The 20,205-nt window shown below is 45.6% G+C and overlaps 1 protein-coding gene across 1 annotated transcript; it reads right to left on the bottom strand.

Moving 5' to 3' along the window:
- Window positions 1–606: 606 nt before the first annotated feature.
- On the bottom strand, window positions 607–8,937 carry LOC114110084 (uncharacterized). The gene is given in 3 exon segments (XM_042242653.2): window positions 607–4,944; window positions 4,947–6,478; window positions 6,520–8,937. Coding segments are annotated over 3 exon segments (5,592 nt in total). The 5' UTR covers window positions 8,145–8,937; the 3' UTR covers window positions 607–2,509.
- Between the last annotated feature and the right edge of the window lie 11,268 nt (window positions 8,938–20,205).

The raw sequence follows: 20,205 nt of genomic DNA, 5'->3' as shown, positions 1-20,205 counted from the left end.
TAGATTAGGAAGAAGTAGTGTAGTAGGAAAATTAAGTGGAGAAAAGAGGCTGAATAACTTGGTTTACGTGGAGAACTAATAAAGTTCCAGACAAGGAACTTGCATCATGTATGTTATGCCACCGGTGTCCTCTTGAATAGTGGGGGGACCTCACCTTGGGCTTCCTCTCGTGTGAATCTTAGAAGCAAGGGCAAGTATGTATACATGGCGAGCCTCCATGCCCCAGATGGGAATTCATCCAGAAAAGGAGTAAGACGTGGGTAAACCAGTCATCCTAGGACTTGCCCGACCTCTACTGTCTAGAAAGGCCTTTTATACCTTTTTGATTGTACATAGAGATCAGTGGGTAATACAAAATTATGCAGTGTTAGCAGCCCAGACTCTTATCAAAACCAGGCTTTTCTCTCTGCATACCTAGTTGTATACACAAGTCTTAGGTGATTTACATCATCTTCCAGTTAAAGGGCCAATTAGCATTTTACAGCCTTTTTTCTGATAAGGGTTTGTCAACCAGAAGACTTATTTGTGTTGATTTTCCAAAAGTTTGGTGCTGTTATGCTCCGTGTCCGTGTCCCCTACCCGACCGAATGAACAAGTCCACCAAAGTAATGCAAAAGGCATAAAGGGAGTTTATTTCTGGTGCGCCAGGGTCCTAGCCTCTCTGACACAGCAGAATGCGGCTGGACCCCGAACAAAGAGGTATGGCGGTTTATATACAGTTTGTCCCTTAGTCCAGCAACAGGCATAGTTGGCACTACCTGATTGGTTACATGCGAAGCTGAGCTCATACATTCCCCTGATGCTGCTTCCCTATAGATTTTTCTTATTTGGTATGGAATGTTTAGCGCAGGAGCTACTGACCTCCTTATTTGGTTATGGAATGTTTAGCGCAGGAGCTACTGTCCCAGGTCCCTGATGTAGTTACACACCTCACTAAGTCTTCCGATAACCTAACATTCCCCCCTGTTCTTTGATCATACAGAGGAATCTTCCTCTGTTCCCGGTGATATAGTTTGATATTGTTGCCGTAGCACAAACAACTGCACTGTGTTAATACGTTCTTTTACAAAGGCTACAAGTCTGTTGATGATGCAGGGACCGAACGTGAGCATTATTAGAAGGATTATCAAGGGTCCTAGTAAGGTTGAGATTAAAGTAGTCAGCCAAGGGGATTGTTGAAACCAAGACTCAAACCATCCTTGTTGGGCCTCCCGCTCTCGTTTACGCTGGGCTAGCCCCTCTCTCACTTTGGCCATAGATTCTCTAACTATACCCGTATGGTCTGCGTAAAAACAACATTCCTCTCCCAGGGCGGCACAAAGTCCCCCCTGTTGTAGAAATAGCAAATCTAGCCCTCTTCTATTTTGCAAAACTACTTCAGACAAGGAAGTTAAAGAAGACTCTAAATGACTTATAGACTGTTCTAGTCGGGTGATATCTTCATCTATCGCTGCCCTTAAAGAGTTAAATCCTTGACTTTGCATAGACAAAGCTGTAATTCCAGTTCCAGCTCCGGCTATCCCTAAGCCAAACATAGTGGCTATAGTAATTGCAGTAAGGGGTTCTCTTTTAATTCTATATGCTCTTTCTTGCTGATTGAGGGTTGACCTATGGGCCCAATAGTCGTACACAGTTTCTTCCGACCTGTATATTATTTTAGGTACTACTGCTACCATGACACAAAATTCTTCTTTGGGATCAAAAATTGACTCATGTACACAAGGGGTCAACCCGGTTCTGGAACATACCCACCATCCTCCCATCTGGGGAATCATCCAGCTAGCCAGAGGCCCGTTTACAGATCTTGTGACATTGACACATAGGGAGGTTTTATCTGACGGCACTGTGCCTATACATAGCCCCTTTCCCCATACCTGCCTCATCGTGAGTCCTACCTTGCGGTCTCCCCATTGACACTGGGAGGGATCTGAGGCGTTGACCAAGCTGTAAGAAGCATTGAGGCCTATGGCTTCATAGTATGGGGGAGCTACGTTGTAACATAACCAACAGGATCTGGTTGCCTCAGGATGAGTCTGGTTTAAGGTGGTGTATGCAGCCTTGACTAATTTCCACAACGGGTCTGTCTCAGCAAGAGCTTCATCCTTGTTAGGTTTAGTTAAAGTCAACGAAGTTGGGTGGGGTGTGGTTGATAGGGTCACAGCACCTAATTTCTCTACCTTATTAGGTCCGATACTGTGTACTAATATCGGTTCTATTGTCTGACTAATAACCAGAATTCCCCCAGGCTTTGCTTCAAACCACTCAGCGTAGAGTTGGAGGCCCCATGATAGCCCGGAGACCCAAGACCTCTCCAGTTTAGCCGCTTCCTGGTTGAACATTACTTTCACCTGAGCAATTGGGCTCCAGTGCTGTTCCCATTGCCGCCCGACATAATCTCCGAACAGGTTTTGGTAATCTTGGTTCCAGGGCCCGCGATAGGGCTGGACAAACGAGAAATTGACTAAGTCCCGGTTCCCGACCTCCCATTTCCATCTCCCATCATTGGAGGTCACACAGCTCCAGGACCAACAGAAATAATGTTGCAGCCCCCACAAGTCTCCCAATTATGTCTCTTCAGGTGTCCGGGACATGCCCAGAATCCAAAGTTTCTGGTCTGGGCCGCTGTCCAAGTAGTCTTTATAAGGTCTTTGAGGTTGAAATACAGATCCGGCCACCACGTATTAGGGGGGTGAATTCCGGTGGTCAAATTGAGTACCTCTCGAGTCAGTCCGTTCCAGAGCGTCCAGGTGATCTTAACAGGTTGGTGGGGGTTCACACTGGCAGTCACAGGACAAAGCAACACAGTCATCCAGATGACGGTCCAGATGAGTCTCGTCGGTCCTGCGGCCGGCGCTGGATCTTCAATTTTAAAGGGTTGGACGGGTGTAGAGACGCTTCCCATTGTCTTTTCGCGTCTTCTTGTTCGGCTGAAGTAGCTGGGCGTACGTGATTGCAATGCACCCAGGGCCCGATACCGTCGACCTTCAAGGCAGTTGGGGTGGTAAGAAGAACAACATAAGGACCTTTCCATCTGGGTTCTAGTGCCCTGGCATGGTGCCTTTGACCCACACCCAGTCCCCGGGGCCAATGTTATGTGAGGGCTAATTCCCTCACCTTGACCCTCATGTACCTCTCGGAGTAGTTTCCAGACGCGAGAATGTACTTTGCCCAAAGCCATCAAAGCCTCCTGGAATTGTCCCAAGGTGGGAAGTGGAAACTTTTTCCCTTCAAATTTTGGACATACGGGAGGGTGGCGCCCATACAGAATTTCAAATGGGGTCAAATTGAGCTGATAAGGAGTATTACGCACGCGAAAAAGGGCGAAGGGAAGGAGAGTCACCCAGTCCCCGCCAGTCTCCATAACCAATTTAGTTAAAGTTTCTTTTAGGGTCCGATTCATTCTTTCAACTTGCCCCGAGCTCTGTGGGCTGTATTCACAATGTAATTTCCACTTAGTTCCTAGAGCCCGGGCAAGGTTCTGTATTATTTGGCTCACAAAAGCAGGGCCATTATCAGAGCCAACGGTCACCAGCAGGCCAAACCTGGGTACTATCTCTTCTAAAATCTTTTTAGCCACTACCATTGCAGTTTCTCCCTTAGTAGGAAAAGCCTCTACCCACCCTGAGAAGGTATCTACCAACACTAGCAAATAGCGGTAACCATACTTGCCTGGCCTTACCTCAGTAAAATCTATCTCCCAGTGCTGTCCTGGGCCTTCCCCTCGATACCTCAGTCCTGCGTGTTGCCTCTTTCCTGGCTTCATCTGTTGGCATGCCTTACAAGCTTGTACTATGTTTTTTACGGTTGTTTGGTGCCGGGGAAATCGTAGGCGCGCGGTTTGAAAAAGCAGCAGAGTCTTTTTCTCTCCCAGATGAGTAGATGAGTGCAGATGTTCACACAGTTGTTGTCCCAACTGAGCAGGAAGTATCAAGTAGCCATCGGAGTCCCGGTACCATTTATCCTTTCCTTGTTGGAGGTTGGGATATTCCTGGATCCAGGCCAGGTCTGTGGACGAATACTCAGGGGTTGGGGGCAAAGTTCCCATACCTGGGGGCGGAAGTCCGATTGCCAGCACTGGAGCGGTGTACTCTTTGTCAGCCGCCTTCCGAGCCGCCAAATCAGCGGCACGATTTCCTCGGGCTGTGAGGCTGTCCCCCTTTTGATGTCCAGGTACATGTACTATTGATACAGCTCGAGGCAACTGCACAGCTTCCAGAAGTCGACGGATTTCTGGTAAGTTTTTGATCTCTTTTCCTTCAGCTGTTAAAAACCCGCGTTCCCGATAAATCGGGCCCTGAATGTGCACCGTGCCAAAAGCATAGCGACTGTCAGTGAAAATAGTTATTCTTTTACCTTTAGCTCTCTCTAATGCCTGAATCAGGGCAATTAACTCTGCTCTTTGGGCTGAGGTGTCTGGGGAAAGAGTCTCTGCCCATATCGTCTGTCCAGAGTCATCTACTATTGCGGCTCCCGCCCGTCTCTGTCCATCTTTAACATAACTGCTTCCATCTGTGAACCATATTAGGTCACTGTTATCCAGTGGCGTGTCTGTTAAGTCCTTTCGTACTGCTGTTACTCCGGCTAGTATCTCGTCACAATCATGGAGGGGGCTATCTATTTCCGGATTGGGCAAAAGAGTAGCTGGGTTTAGAGTGCAGGGTGTTTGAAAATGAATCCGGGAGGTGTCGAGCAGCAAGGCCTGGTAGTGTGTTAAGCGGGCATTGGAAATCCATTTGCCCGGAGGTTGTTTCAGGACTCTCTCTATAGCATGAGGAGTGTAAACCAAGAGTTTCTGGCCATAAGTCAGCTTATCAGCATCATGAACTAGAAGCGCGGTGGCTGCAATAATTCGGAGGCAAGGTGGCCACCCGGCTGCCACTGGGTCTAATTTCTTTGAAAGGTAGGCTATGGGACGCTTCCAAGGTCCCCATTTCTGTGTTAGTACCCTTTTCCTATCCCTCGCTTTTCATCCACAAATAATTGGAACGGCTTAGATGGGTCAGGAAGGGCCAGGGCAGGAGCTTCCAGCAAGGCACGCCTGAGCTCCTGAAAAGCCGTTTTCATTGATTCAGTCCATTTCCAGTTTTTGTTTTCTTTGGTCCCTTCATATAAGGGCCTGGCTTTTTCTGCAAACCCCAAGATCCACAATCGGCAATATCCTACAGTTCCCAGAAACTCTCTCACTTGCCTAGGAGTGGTAGGTTCAGGGATCTGAAGGATGGTGTCTTTCATAGCCTGTGTTAGCCACCTCTGGCCCTGTTTTATCTTGTAACCAAGGTATGTAAACTCTTGCTTGACGATCTGGGCCTTTTTGGCGCTAGCCCTGTAACCTAAAGTCCCAAGGGTTTGGAGAAGGTCACCTGTTGCCTCCTGGCACTCTTTTTCTGTAGTCGCCGCCAGCATAAGGTCATCAACATATTGTAATAAAACAATGGTAGGGTGTTCAACCCGGTACTCACGGAGGTCTTCATCTAAGGCCTCGTTAAACAACGTGGGTGAGTTCTTAAACCCCTGTGGTAGGCGAGTCCACGTCAGCTGCACAGGAGTCTGTCCACCGTCTTCTAGCCATTCGAAGGCGAAGATTTCTTGGCACGCCAGGGCGAGAGGCAGACTGAAAAAGGCATCTTTTAAATCTAAAACAGTATACCATACGTAGCTTGGTGGCAAACTGCTTAGCAATGTATAAGGGTTAGGAACCGTAGGATGGATGTCACTCACCCGCTTGTTGACCTCTCGCAGGTCTTGAACTGGTCTAAAATCAGTTCCCCCAGGCTTCTTTATGGGAAGCAGGGGGGTGTTCCATGGGGACCGGCATCTCTTTAAGACCCCAGCGTCTGTGAGGCGTTGTATGTGAGGAGTGATTCCTCGCCGGGCTTCTTGACTCATGGGATATTGCCGTACCCTCACTGGTGTGGCACCCGCTTTTAACTCCACAACAATAGGGGGTCTCTGTCTGGCCAATCCCATTCCTGCTGTTTCAGCCCAGGCCTGAGGGTATCTTTGAACCCATGGCTGTACTTCAGGACTTACTGTCGCTGGGGCCTCTGGCAAGTACAGTCTGTATTCATCCTTCAATGCCAGAGACAGAACCTGTAGAGGGTGCCCGGTTCCATCTAAAACTGACACTTGTCCATGGCCAAAATGAATTTGGGCATTCACTTTGGACAGTAAATCTCTTCCCAGCAAGGGCACTGGGCATTCGGGTATCACCAGAAAGGAATGAGTTACTTGGTGGGTCCCCAAATTCACATGCCGTTTTGTAGTCCATCCATATCGCTTAGTCCCGGTTGCTCCCTGTACCCAGCTACTTTTCTTAGACATAGGCCCATCTCTTTGGTTTAAGACTGAGTATTGAGCTCCCGTGTCTACCATAAAGCCAACCGGTTTCCCCTCCACATTTATAGTTATCCAGGACTCGGGGAGGGGCGTCGAGCCTTGACCCCCCTAGTCACTATCCTCTCCTGCGTAGAGGATATGACTGTCAGGAGGGGGGGTCTCGTTCTTGGAATTTTTTTTGGCCCCTCTTTTAGGTTTTTCTTGGGGCATTTATCTTTCCAATGTCCAAACTCTTTACAAAATGCACATTGGTTCTTTTCAAGCTTGCGCCTTGCAGGTTTCTCCTCAGTTTTTGAATCTGGCTTTTTCCCTTTTTGGGATCTATTTTTGTTTACAATCCCAGCGAAAAATATCTGAGCCAGCTCCTTTTGATTTTTACGGTTTTCTTCAGCCCTAAATTCTCTGTCTTCCCTTCTAATGCGGTCCTCTCTTTCTTCCGGGGTCTCTCTATGATTGAAAACCCTCTCTGCTGCCCTCACTAAATCTTGTAGGGACTGTTCACCGAGCCTCTCTATCTTTTGTAACTTTCTCCTAATATCGGGGGCTGCCTGATTTACAAATGCTAGCATGACTGCTGCCCTAGACTCATCTGCCTGGGGGTCCATGGGGGTATACTGTCTAAAAGCTTCCATTATCCTTTCAAGGAAGGCTGCCGGGCTCTCATTTGGCTCTTGCCTCACCGAATTTACCTTGGCCAAATTAGTTGGTTTTCTGGCGGCCGCTCTAAGGCCAGCCATGAGGATCTGACGGTATACTCGGAGACGCTCCCTACCTTCAACGCGTTCGAAGTCCCAGTTGGGTCGCACCAAGGGGAACCCCTCTTCAATGAGGTGAGGCTGTACTGTGGGCCTCCCATCTACCCCCGGCACATTTTTCCGGGCTTCTGACAGGATCCGTTCACGCTCTTCTGTAGTGAAAAGTACTTGTAGCAGTTGTTGGCAATCATCCCAAGTGGGGTTGTGAGTAAAGAGGATAGATTCTAAAAGATCAATAAGACCTTGAGGTTTCTCAGAGAAAGAGGGGGTTTGGGTTTTCCAATTGTGCAAATCACTAGTAGCAAAAGGCCAGTACTGATATGTGCGTTCCCGACCCTCTCTGGCTGGCCCCGCCTGGACCGGAAACGCATGAACAGTGGAGGAGGGCAATTCCGGGCCTTCCTCCTCCGCTGCGCTAGCCATCTCCCTTGCCCTTCCCCGAGTTCCCTGGGCGGGGCCTCCTCCCCTAGGGGGAGCTGAGGGCTCGGCCCTCCTCTGGGCTTCTCCCGACGAGACTTGAGGAACCTGTGGAAGCAAAGGTGGATTTGGATCCGCGTACGGGGGTGGGGACAGTTCGGTTTCCAAGTCAATCAAATTAGGGTACAGAGAGGAAGATTCCTGGAACACCGGCTTGGGTCGTTTTTCGTCCTGGTTTTCTTTCGTTTTCTCAGACGCTTTCATGACTAGCACCTGTGGGTTTAGTAAGGTTGGAGCCGGGGAAGAGGGACAGGGAGGTTTAGGAGAAGCAAGAACGAAGGGTTTAAGCCATTCCGGTGGGTTCTTCACTAGATCCTGCCAGACCAGAATGTAGGGAGTCTGGTCTGGGTGCCCAGCAGGACCAGGAGTAAGCACCCTCTCTTTAACTGCCTGGATGATCTGGGGATTGAAGGTTCCCTCTTGTGGCCATCCGACATCAAAGGTGGGCCATTCGGCGGAACAGAACGTCACCAGTTTGCTCTTCTTTACTAGTAACGAAAGATTCCGAGCTCTAGACTTAAAATCAGAAAAATGGTCAGTCATCAGGGACAGCGGAGTAGAAGTAGATTGCCCCATGGGTACAGAGAACACAGACAATGACAACAAGACACTCACACAGACAGTGCCGGCACACAGAGTCACAAAAATGACACAACAAACAGATTCCAATTCAGTCTCTTTTAGCACTAGAGACCCCTTTTCTATTTGCAAATGTCTTACCGTCAGGACGTCCTCAGTGCCAGCCGCCTTCCCGGTACGCTACCGGGGACTCAGCCTTACGCTGGGCTTGCCTTGTCTCTCACACCTAGATGCCTCCCCAGTACAATACTGGGCCCCGGACTTAATCTAGGCCTGTACTATTAGCACCGGTGCTTCAGAGTTCAGAGCTCTTTGCCTCTCAGCGGGGCTTCTCCCTCTTACCAGGGGAATTATTCCTCCGGTGGGGCGGAGATCCCGGACGAGCCCCCAAATGTTATGCTCCGTGTCCGTGTCCCCTACCCGACCCAATGAACAAATCCACCAAAGTAATGCAAAAGGCATAAAGGGAGTTTATTTCTGGCGCGCCAGGGTCCTAGCCTCTCTGACACAGCAGAATGCGGCTGGACCCCGAACAAAGAGGTATGGCGGTTTATATACAGTTTGTCCCTTAGTCCAGCAACAGGCATAGTTGGCACTACCTGATTGGTTACATGCGAAGCTGAGCTCATACATTCCCCTGATGCTGCTTCCCTATAGATTTTTCTTATTTGGTATGGAATGTTTAGCGCAGGAGCTACTGACCTCCTTATTTGGTTATGGAATGTTTAGCGCAGGAGCTACTGTCCCAGGTCCCTGATGTAGTTACACACCTCACTAAGTCTTCCGATAACCTAACAGTGCCACTCTCAGAAAACACTAAATAAAGTTACATTCTTACATAGCAAAGATACAGCAATTTATAACAAGTAAAAGGAGTACAGTGATTTATAACAAAAGAAAAGTAATTAACTCAAAAGTCTAGTGCTGCAAACATCAAAACTACTATATATCTTTTTCCATATCCCATTTACATTGATTAACATCCTCCCAGGTTTCTACAAGATAAAGAATATGGAGGCCTGGCAGCAATCATTGAGTCAACAGTGAAATCCTTTCACCAATATGATTTTTAGCTCTTTAGAAAAGGCTCTGTATCTTTAAGATGATTTAAGCTTTGTGCCTTTTGCGGTTGGGGGTGGGGGGAGGTAAGCAATTCACAAGCTGTAAAAAGTTCAGGGGAACCTGTTAGGCAAGCTAGAGAGTTATCAGAGGGGGTTTTAAGCCGAGACATTCTTTTGCCGAGACTGAAACCCTGAATTAACTTTTTCCAGAGAGTGTCAGAAGAGTGGAAAAGTACAATACAATAAGGCAGGTGGATTCTTATGGGGGGTACACCCTCAGGAAATACCAGGGGGAAACCCTGAGGCTTGATTCACCTTGCCCATCAGGCCTCTTTGCATGACCTTGTCATGGGTGGGATTCCTCACGCTGGCTCCCGGCAGATGGGGAAACAGTGGAAACAGTCAGAGACTTTATCTTTTGGGGCTCCAAAATCACTGCAGATGGTGACTGCACCCATGAAATTAAAAGACACTTATTCCTTGGAAGAGAGGTTATGACCAACCTAGACAGCATATTCAAAAGCAGAGACATTACTATGCCGACTGAGGTCTGTCTAGTCAAGGCTATGATTATTCCAGTAGTCATGTATGGATGTGAGAGCTAGACTGTGAAGAAGGCTGAATGCCGAAGAATTGATGCGTTTGAACTGTGGTGTTGGAGAAGACTCTTGAGAGTCCCTTGGACTGCAAGGAGATCCAACCAATCCATTTTGAAGGATATCAGCCCTGGGATTTCTTTGGAGGGAATGATGCTATAACTGAAACTCCAGTACTTTGGTTCCTCATGTGAAGAGTTGACTCATTGGGAAAGACTGTGATGCTGGGAGGGATTGGGGGCAGGTGGAGAAGGGGATGACAGAGAATGAGATGGCTGGATGGCATCAATGACTCGATGGATGTGAGTCTGAGTGAACTCCAGGAGTTGGTGATGGACAGGGAGGCCTGGCGTGCTGAGATTCATGGGGTCTCAAAGAGTAGGACACGACTGAGGGACTGAACTGAACTGACCTGAACTGAGCAGCAGTGAAAACCTGATGCTGTTCCTAAGTCTTTTCGGTCGTGTCCCCACATTCTGTGTGTCCCCATAGATGACAGCCCACCAGGCTCCACCGTCCCTGGGATTCTCCAGGCAAGAACAGTGGAGTGTGTTGCCATTTCCTTCTCCAATGCATGAAAGTGAAAAGTGAAAGTGAAGTTGCCCAGTCGTGTCTGACCTTCAGCTATCCCATGCACTACAGGCATCCAGGCTCCTCTGTTCATGGGATTTCCAGGCAAGAGTACTGGAGTGGGGTGTCATTGCCTTCTCCGCAATGAAGACATAGTGCTCAAAAAAAAAAAAAAAAATCAGTGAGGTCTCATGGAAAGTAGGACATGAAAAAGGATGAAACAAGTCTGGATCTGATATCATGCAAGTCATGGAGAGGGAAGCCACAGCCTGTTTTCACAGGAAATTGGGACATAAGTTGTGCCTCAAATGTGCCCAAACCCAAGGCTAGGGAGCTGGGATTTCACTCTCCAACTAGAGCCTCCCACTCATCCTTCAACTAACACCGAACTGGTGTCTCCAAGCCCTTGTATTAGATCCTCCAAAGACAAATCAAAGGTGACACTAGAAGCAAAAGACACCAAAGCTCAGGAAAATGCAACCTCAGGTAATGTCTCGATTTTTGCACCCAGTCTGCCTTCTCCAGCATCATGTCTGAAATCCTGCAAGTCTAAAGAACTCCATGGATCTCTACATGTAAGCATTGTTAAAAAAAAAAAAATTCAGGTTTTAGCTTATATAGGAGTATATTTGATTTACAACATTGCATTAATATTAGTTGTATGGGAATTTAATTCCCTTATACATACACATGTTTCCATTGTTTCTTAGAATTGTTTTCCCATACAGGATATTACAGACAACTGAGTAGAATTCCTGTACTGTACAATAGGGCTTTGTTGATTATCTATTAAATAAAGTAGTAAACATATATTAACCACAAATTCTCAATTTATCCCTCTCCCACCTTTCCACTTTGGTAACTATAATTATTGTTTTGACGGAGGGAAGGGTCTAGGTACTTTTTGGATGAGGGTCTGTGCTTGTGAGAGTGCAGTGGCCAGGGAAAGCAAGCCCAAGAGACCCATTTGAGATGATGGTAAATGTTGAGAAGGAGCTGGCCATGTAAAACCTGGGAGGAAAACATTCTAGATGTGGGAAGCGGCCTCTGCTAAAGACCAAGGTAACCAAGTTTAATAAATGGCTGCCCTCCATGACCTCATCCCATGCTTCAGTTGTGAGTTAGCAGCAATGAGGCATGTCAGCCTTCCCAAGAAGGGAGAACCTGGGGCTGTCACGAGGCTGAATATACTCTGGACTCAGAAACGTGTCCAGAAACTGGTTATCACCAGGAGCATCACGTGTCAGGGGACCACCAGTGCCTCTGACTATCTCCATGTACTTGTTCTCAGGAGTAGAAATACAAAGGAACTGATTGAGCAAAGAAACAAGTAATGACTTTTGTTTTGGCTTGCCCCATTTGATTCCCATGGCCCTTTGAGCACACTGCTCTCTGCCCAAAACTCCTTCCTCTTTTATATCTTCAAAGGTGGCCTGTGCATAACATCAGCACCTGGCTCTGAAGCCTGGTGGCTGGAATTCAACTCACACTCAGCTGGGACCCAGAGATGTCCAGCTTTGTCCTGTATTTCTGTCCTTTTCCTCCAACCAGATTTGTAAAGCAACGTCCCTACAAAATATAAGGGTGATTGTAATTCTCTCAAGGCCTTTGAATCTCCAAGGTCTCTTTAGAGCATCAAAGAGGGAACACATCCCCTGCATCCAGGTTAGTCTCAGACCCTGACCTCTCTCAGCCAGTGGTTCCCTGAGAAAACATAAGACACATATCTAAGTTACCAGAAGGTGGAGAAGAGAAAGCTTCTCATTGTGAATGCAGGTTCATGTTACCCAGTCAGCCAAGGGTCTGTCTTGTGTGAATGAGGAGCTGGAGCTCTGGGGATCTGAGTTGGGAATGAGTCAGTCACCACCTGCTGGACTGCCTCCTAGAGTCACTACAGCTGGGGCTCTCCCACTGTGCCTGGAACCCAGAAGAAAGAGCCCTGAATACTGCTTTCCTGCTCCTACATGGAGCCAGGTCTGCTGCTAAAATCGGAACCAGACTTGAGGGGCAATGGAAAAGAAAATTCCATTCTGGTGCTTGCAGTCATCTTAGAGCTACCCAGCAGTGGATGCAATTGAGATTTCTCTCATCTTTCCCTTCCTGAAGTCTCCTAGCCTGGGAACCAGAGTTCCTCGGTCCCAAGTCTTCACTAACTTACCTGCAACCTTAATGTGAGTCATACACCCCAGGGTTCAGTTTCCCATCTCTTGGATGAGGGAGACTGGACTTGCTCCAGAACACTTGTTCCAGATTGAGGCTCAATGCCAATCAGTGGACAAGTGGCTCCAAGGTGGGTGTTTCTGGGGATGATGGTGGGCAGGGAGATGTAACTGTCTGTTCATGTTCATGGGTCCTGGGCTCAGGGTTGAGAGTGGTAGACCACTTGGCACACAATTGCTTTGACAACGGTGTCTTAGAGGCCTTGCCCACTGGAACTTACCATCATTTTGGTTTTGTGGGATGCGATCAGGCAGTTATAAGTCAGAAGTTACCAGTGGGGAAGCTTGTAGATTCCTAAGCAGAAACCCAAATTAGGCTGATGAATCATCTCTCCAAACAAACTTTATGAACAAGATATGCCAGGACTCTTAGACAAGTTTTGTCTAAGAGTTTTAAATACCATTAAAGTAGGTCATCGTTTGGATGATCTGCCATTTGCTCTCTGGCTTGGGATGATGCCCACTGTTAGAGTGGAATCAAAGGGCTTCTGGGTAAGCCTTCCGTGTGACTCATCAGCAGTGAGTACAGCTCTCTTCCCTCAACATCTGGAGAAGGAATTCAAGCAGGAATTACGTGACCTCCAAGTTTAACCAGAAGACTCAAGAAGGTCTGTCCCTCAGGTAGGCACTATTCTTTTCCCAGTGCTCCTTCCGTCCCTCCTGGGTCGTGTGCACGCTGCCCACCTCCTGGTTACTGGGTTCTAAATTCCTCCTCCCTTCGTTTGTAGATATCTTGGCAGTCCCACTTGTGGCTCCCTCCCTACCCAAGCCCAATCCTTCACCTGGAGATGGCACTAAAGAAGTGAAAACCAAGACGGATGTTCCCAGTTCATTTTTTCTAAAAATGTATGCATTCCTTCTGCTTCCAGACCTTGCCCTGAATCATCAACATCTCCAGCTAGATGATTCAGCTTAGCAAAGGAATGAAGATGCACATGGGAGAGGGGAATGTTAAAGGTGTCAGGTGTGAGGGACAGTTTTCAGATGACAAGACATGAGTTGGAATAAGGAGCATGTGGTCCTCCAACCACTCATTCATTGGGGACCTGCCTGAATCTGTTATCTTGGACTCCTCAGGCTATCACTAAGACAGAAACTTCAAAATGGACTTTCTATAAACTTCTTACTGCAAAACTATATTTCAAACATAACAAATATAAGAAAGAAGAGTGTCATGAACCCTATATTTCATCATTTGGCATCAATAACTACAAAACTAACCTCTTAGTCCCACTGGTTGTCATAGACTGGAGACTATACAACATCCAGGTGGAGGCCAATTGAGTTCCCAACGAAGACATTCTTGACTTGCATCAGTCTTTCCCTTGTTGCTATGTTCTCACATGTGGTGGTTGAAGGGAAGGAAGAAGAGGGAGAATAAAAGAGAAAAAGAGGGAGAGGCTAGTCCAATCATGAGGGACCACCATCAAAACCCCATGTCAACCTGGGTACCTCCCAAAGGCCTTACTTCCTAATACCATCACATTGGGAGTCAAGGGTGGACACAATTCAATCCATGCCAGCTATGCATAGCACAGCAGCTATCTGTTTTCAAATCAAGACGGGCCATCATTTCATTCTCTCTTTTAACTCTTATTCATTTTTCTTGAAGGAATTTAGGGACAAGATGAACATTTCACCAAATATATAATGAGTATTTGTGGTAGAATGAGAGAATATGAAAAAAAATGCTCTTTTGTTCCCAAGATTATGATCATTTTATATCTAGTCCATGTGCAAATTTCCCTGATTCTCTAAATGCAGATGTCTTTTCACAGTTTATTGAAAGAATGTAGTCATATGTTGCACTTGGTTCATATCATGGCTCAGATCATGAACTACTTATTACCAAATAAAGACAGAAATTAAAGACAGTGGAGAAAAGCATTAGACCATTCAGGTATGATTTAACAAATCCCTTAGGACTATGCCGCAGAAGTGAGAAATAGATTTAAGGGACTAGATCTAATAGACAGAGTGCCTGATGAACTATGGACGGAGGTTCATGACATTGCACAGGAGACAGGGATCAAGACCATCCCCATGGAAAAGAAATGCAAAAGAGTAAACTGGCTGTCTGAGGAGGCCTTACAAACAGCTGTAAAAAGAAGAGAAGTGAAAAGTAAAGAAGAAATGGAAAGATAGAAGCATCTGAATGCAGAGTTCCAAAGAATAGCAAGACAAGATAAGAAAGCTTTCCTCAGCGATCAATGCAAAGAGATAGAGGAAAATAACAGAATGGGAAAGACTAGGGATCTCTTCAAGAAAATTAGAGACACCAAGGGAAGATTTCATGCAAAGATAGGTTCGATAAAAACCAGAAATGGTATAAACCTATCAGAAGCAGAAGATATTAAGAAGAGGTGGCAAGAATACGCAGAAGAACTATACAAAAAAATGATCTCCATGACCAATATAATCATGACGGCATGATCACTGAACTAGAGCCAGACATCCTGGAATGTGAAGTCAAGTGGGCCTTAGAAAGCATCACTATGAACAAGGCTAGTGGAAGTGATGGTATTCCAGTGGAGCTGTTTCAAATCCTGAAAGATGATGCTGTGAAAGTGCTGCATTCAATATGCCAGCAAATTTGGAAAACTCAGCAGTGGCCACAGGACTGGAAAAGGTCAGTTTTCATTCCAGTTGAACAGAAAGGCAATACCAAAGCATGCTCAAATTGCTGCACAATTGCACTCATCTCACATGCTAGTAAAGTAATGCTCAAAATTCTCCAAGCCAGGCTTCAGCAATATGTGAACCATGAAATTTCAAATGTTCAACCTGTTTTAGAAAAGGCAAAGGAACCAGATATCAAATTGCCAACATCCACTGGATCATGGAAAAAGCAAAAGAGTTCCAGAAAAACATCTATTTCTGCTTTATTGACTATGCCAAAGCCTTTGACTGTGTGGATCACAATAAACTGTGGAAAATTCTGAAAGAGATGGGAATACCAGACCACCTAACCTGCTTCTTGAGAAATCTGTATGCGGGTCAGGAAGCAACAGTTAGAACTGGACAAGGAACAACAGACTGATTTCAAATAGGAAAAGGAGTACATCAAGGCTGTATATTGTCACCCTGCTTATTTAACTTCTATGCAGAGTACATCATGAGAAACACTGGGCTGGAAGACACACAGGCTGGAATCAAGATTGCGAGGAGAAATATCAATAACCTCAGAAATAACCACCCGTATGGCAGAAAGTGAAGAGGAATTAAAAAGCTTCCTGATGAAAGTGAAACTAGAGAGTGAAAAAGTTGGCTTAAAGATCAACATTCAGAAAACGAGAATCATTGCATCTAGTCCCATCACTTCAGGGGAAATAGATTGGGAAACAGTGGAAGGAGTGTCAGACTTTATTTTGGGGGGCTCCAAAATCACTGCAGATGGTGATTGCAGCCTTGAAATTAAAAGACGCTTACTCCTTGGAAGAAAAATTATGACCAACCTAGATAGCTTATTGAAAAGCAGAGACATTACTTTGCCTACTAAAGTCCATCTAGTAAGGCTATGGTTTTTCCTGTGGTCATGTATGGATGTGAGAGTTGGACTGTGAAGAAGGCTTAGCACCGAAGAATTGATGCATTTGAACTGTGGTGTTGGAGAAGACTCTTGAGAGTCCCTTGGACTGCAAGGAGATCCAACCAGTCCAATCTGAAGGAGATCTGCCCTGGGACTTCTTTGGCGAGAATGATGCTGAAGCTGAAATTCCAGTACTTTGGCCCCCTCATGTGAAAAGTTGACTCATTGGAAAAGCTTCTGATGCTGGGAGGGATTGGGGGCTGGAGGAGAAGGGAATGACAGAGGATGAGATGGGTGGGTTGCACCACTGACTCGATGAACATGAGTCTGGGTGAACTCCGGGAGTTGGTGATGGACAGGGAGGCCTGGCTTGCTGCAATGCATGGGGTCGCAAGGAGATGGACACAACTGAGCAATTGAACTAAACTGAACTGAACTGAAAGAAACAAAAGACTTTATATATATATATAAAACTCTCTATATATAAATAAAATATATATTAAAAACTTTATATATATAAAACTATAATACACTGGTGAAAGAAATTAATCAGGACACTAATATATGGAGAAGTATACCATGGTCATGGATCAGAAGAATCAATATAGTTGAAGTGAGTATACTATCCAAAGCAACCTATAGATTCAATGCAATCCCTATCAAGCTACCAATGTTATTTTTCACAGAACTAGAACAAATAATTTCACAACTTGTATAGAAATACAAAAAAAAAAAAATCTCAAATAGCCAAAGCAATCTTGAAAAACAAGAATGGAACTGGTGGAATCAACCTGCCTCACTTCAGGCTCTACTACAAAGTTAAAGACCAAGGTAACCAAGTTTAATAAAAGACTACCTTTCCACTGTCAACCCAGCAGAAACAGCCCTGAAGATTGCTTTCCTGCTGCTACATGGAGGCAGATATGCTGATAAAATCTGAATGAGACTTGAGGGGCAAATGGAAAGGAACTTCCACCCTGGTGCTTGCAGACATCTGAGAGCTACCCAGCAGAGGATGCAATTGAGCATCCTCTCATCTTTCCCTTCCTGGAAATCTCCTAACATGGGAACCAGAGTTCCTGGGTCCCAAGTCTTCACTAAGTTACCTGCAACCTTAAGGTGAGTCATACACCCCAGGGTTCAGTTTCCCATCTCTTGGATGAGGGAGACTGGACTTGCTCCAGAGCACTTGATCCAGACTGAAACTCAGTGCCAGTCAGTGGACTAGTGGCTCAGAGATGCGTGTTGCTGAGGATGCTGAGGCTGCCTCTGGTGGGCAGAGGGATGTAACTGTCTGGTGATATTCATGGGTCCTGGGCTTAGGACTGGGGAGTGGTAGACCACTTGGCACAGAGCTACTGTGACACCTAAGACCTTAGAAGCCTTGCCCCCTGGAACTTACCATCATTTGGATTTTGTGGGATGAGTTCAGGTAGTTATAAGTCAAAAGATAACAATGGGGAAACTTGTAGAATCCACAGCAGAACCCAAATTAGGCTAACAAATCATCTCTCCTAAAAAACTCTGGGAACAAGATATGCCAGGACTCTTAGACAAATTTTGTAGTATTTTAAATACTATTTAAAGAAGGTCAGCTTTTGAATGCCCTGCCATTGGCTCTCTGGTTTGGGATGATACTCACAGTTAGAGTGGAATCCAAGGGTTCCTGGGGGAGTCTGTCCCTCTCCCCGTGACTCATTTGCAGTGAGTATACCTCTATCCCCTCCATATCTGGAGCAGAACTTAAAGCAGGAAAGACACGACCTCCAAGTTTAACCAGAAAACTCAGGTATGTCTGGCCCTCAGGTAGGCACTATTCTTTTCTCAGTGCTTCTTCCTTCCCTCCTGGGTCCTGTGCAAGCTGCTCACCTCCTGGTTATTGGGTTGTGAATACCTTCTCCTTTCTATTGCAAATATCCATGCAGTCTCACTTGTGGCTTCTTCTCTACCCAGGCCCTATCTCTCACCTCCAAATGGCAATAAAGAAGGGAAAACCAAGGAAGGGTCTTCCCAAATCATTCTTTCTAAAAATGTATGCATTCTTTCTCCTTTCAGACCCTGTCCTGAATCATCAAGATCTCCAACTAGATGACTCAGTAGCTTAGCAGGAGAGTGGCGATGCAGATAGGGTTGGAGGTAAGGTTGTCAGGTATGGGGGGGATGGTTTTCAGATGACAAGAGAAGAGTTGGAGGAAGGAGCATGTGGTCCTCCAACCACTCACTCATCGGGGAACTGCCTGAATCTGCTATCTTGGGCCCCTCAGCATATTGCTAAGACAGAAACGTCATTCTATAAACTTCTTAGTACAAAACAATTTCAAACATAACTAATATAAGAAAAAAGAGGGTCATGAACCTTATATTTCATCATTCGGCATCAACAACTACAAAACTAACTTCTTAGTCCCACAGGTTGTCATAGACCGGAAACTACGCAACATCAAGGTGGTGAAAAATTGAGTTCCCGGTGAAGACATTCTTGACTTGCATCAGGTCTTTTTCTTCTTGCTATGTTCTCATTTGTGGTGAGGGAAGGGAAGTAGGAAGAGGGAGAATAAGAGAGAAAAAGAGGGAGATGGCAATCCCATCATGAGGGACCACCCCATCAAAACTCCATATCAACTTGTGTACCTCCCAAAGGTCCTACTTCTTAATACCATCACATTGGGAGTCAAGGGTGGACACAATTCAATCCATAGCAGCTATGCAGATACTTTTTTTTTTTTTTAGTGTTTTATTTTTTAAATTTTAAAATCTTTAATTCTTACATGCGTTCCCAAACATGAACCCCCCTCCCACCTCCCCTCCCCATAACATCTCTCTGGGTCATCCCCATGCACCAGCCCCAAGCATGCTGTATCCTGCGTCAGACATAGACTGGCGATTCAATTCTTACATGATAGTATACATGTTAGAATGCCATTATCCCAAATCATCCCACCCTCTTCCTCTCCCTCTGAGTCCAAAAGTCCGTTATACACATCTGTGTCTTTTTTCCTGTCTTGCATACAGGGTCGTCATTGCCGTCTTCCTAAATTCCATATAAATGTGTTAGTATACTGTATTGGTGTTTTTCTTTCTGGCTTACTTCGCTCTGTATAATTGGCTCCAGTTCCATCCATCTCATCAGAACTGAATCAAATGAATTCTTTTTAACTGCTGAGTAATACTCCATTGTGTATATGTACCACAGCTTTCTTATCCATTCATCTGCTGATGGACATCTAGGTTGTTTCCATGTCCTCGCTATTATAAACAGTGCTGCGATGAACATTGGGGTACATGTGTCTCTTTCAGTCCTGGTTTCCTCAGTGTGTATGCCCAGCAGTGGGATTGCTGGGTCATAAGGTAGTTCTATTTGCAATTTTTTAACGAATCTCCACACTGTTCTCCATAGTGGCTGTACTAGTTTGCATTCCCACCAACAGTGTAGGAGGGTTCCCTTTTCTCCACACCCTCTCCAGCATTTCTTGCTTGCAGATTTTTGGATCGCAGCCATTCTGACTGGTGTGAAGTGGTACCTCATTGTGGTTTTGATTTGCATTTCTCTAATAATGAGTGATGTTGAGCATCCTTTCATGTGTTTGTTAGCCATCCATATGTCTTTGGAGAAATGTCTATTTAGTTCTTTGGCCCATTTTTTGATTGGGTCGTTTATTTTTCTGGAATTGAGCTGCATAAGTTGCTTGTATATTTTTGAGATTAGTTGTTGGTCAGTTGCTTCATTTGCTATTATTTTCTCCCATTCAGAAGGCTGTCTTTTCACCTTGCTTATATTTTCCTTTGTTGTGCAGAAGCTTTTAATTTTAATTAGATCCCATTTGTTTATTTTTGCTTTTATTTCCAGAATTCTGGGAGGTGGATCATAGAGGATCCTGCTGTGATTTATGTCTGAGAGTGTTTTGCCTATGTTCTCCTCTAGGAGTTTTATAGTTTCTGATCTTACATTTAGATCTTTAATCCATTTTGAGTTTATTTTTGTGTGCGGTGTTAGAAAGTGATCTAGTTTCATTCTTTTACAAGTGGTTGACCAGTTTTCCCAGCACCACTTGTTAAAGAGATTGTCTTTCCTCCATTGTATAT

This window comes from Ovis aries, unplaced genomic scaffold (assembly GCF_016772045.2).
Source record: "Ovis aries strain OAR_USU_Benz2616 breed Rambouillet unplaced genomic scaffold, ARS-UI_Ramb_v3.0 scaffold_87, whole genome shotgun sequence".
NCBI classification, from domain to species: domain Eukaryota; kingdom Metazoa; phylum Chordata; class Mammalia; order Artiodactyla; family Bovidae; genus Ovis; species Ovis aries.
Note: the sequence above shows the minus strand (reverse complement) of the source record. Positions and strands in the feature narration are given on the sequence as shown.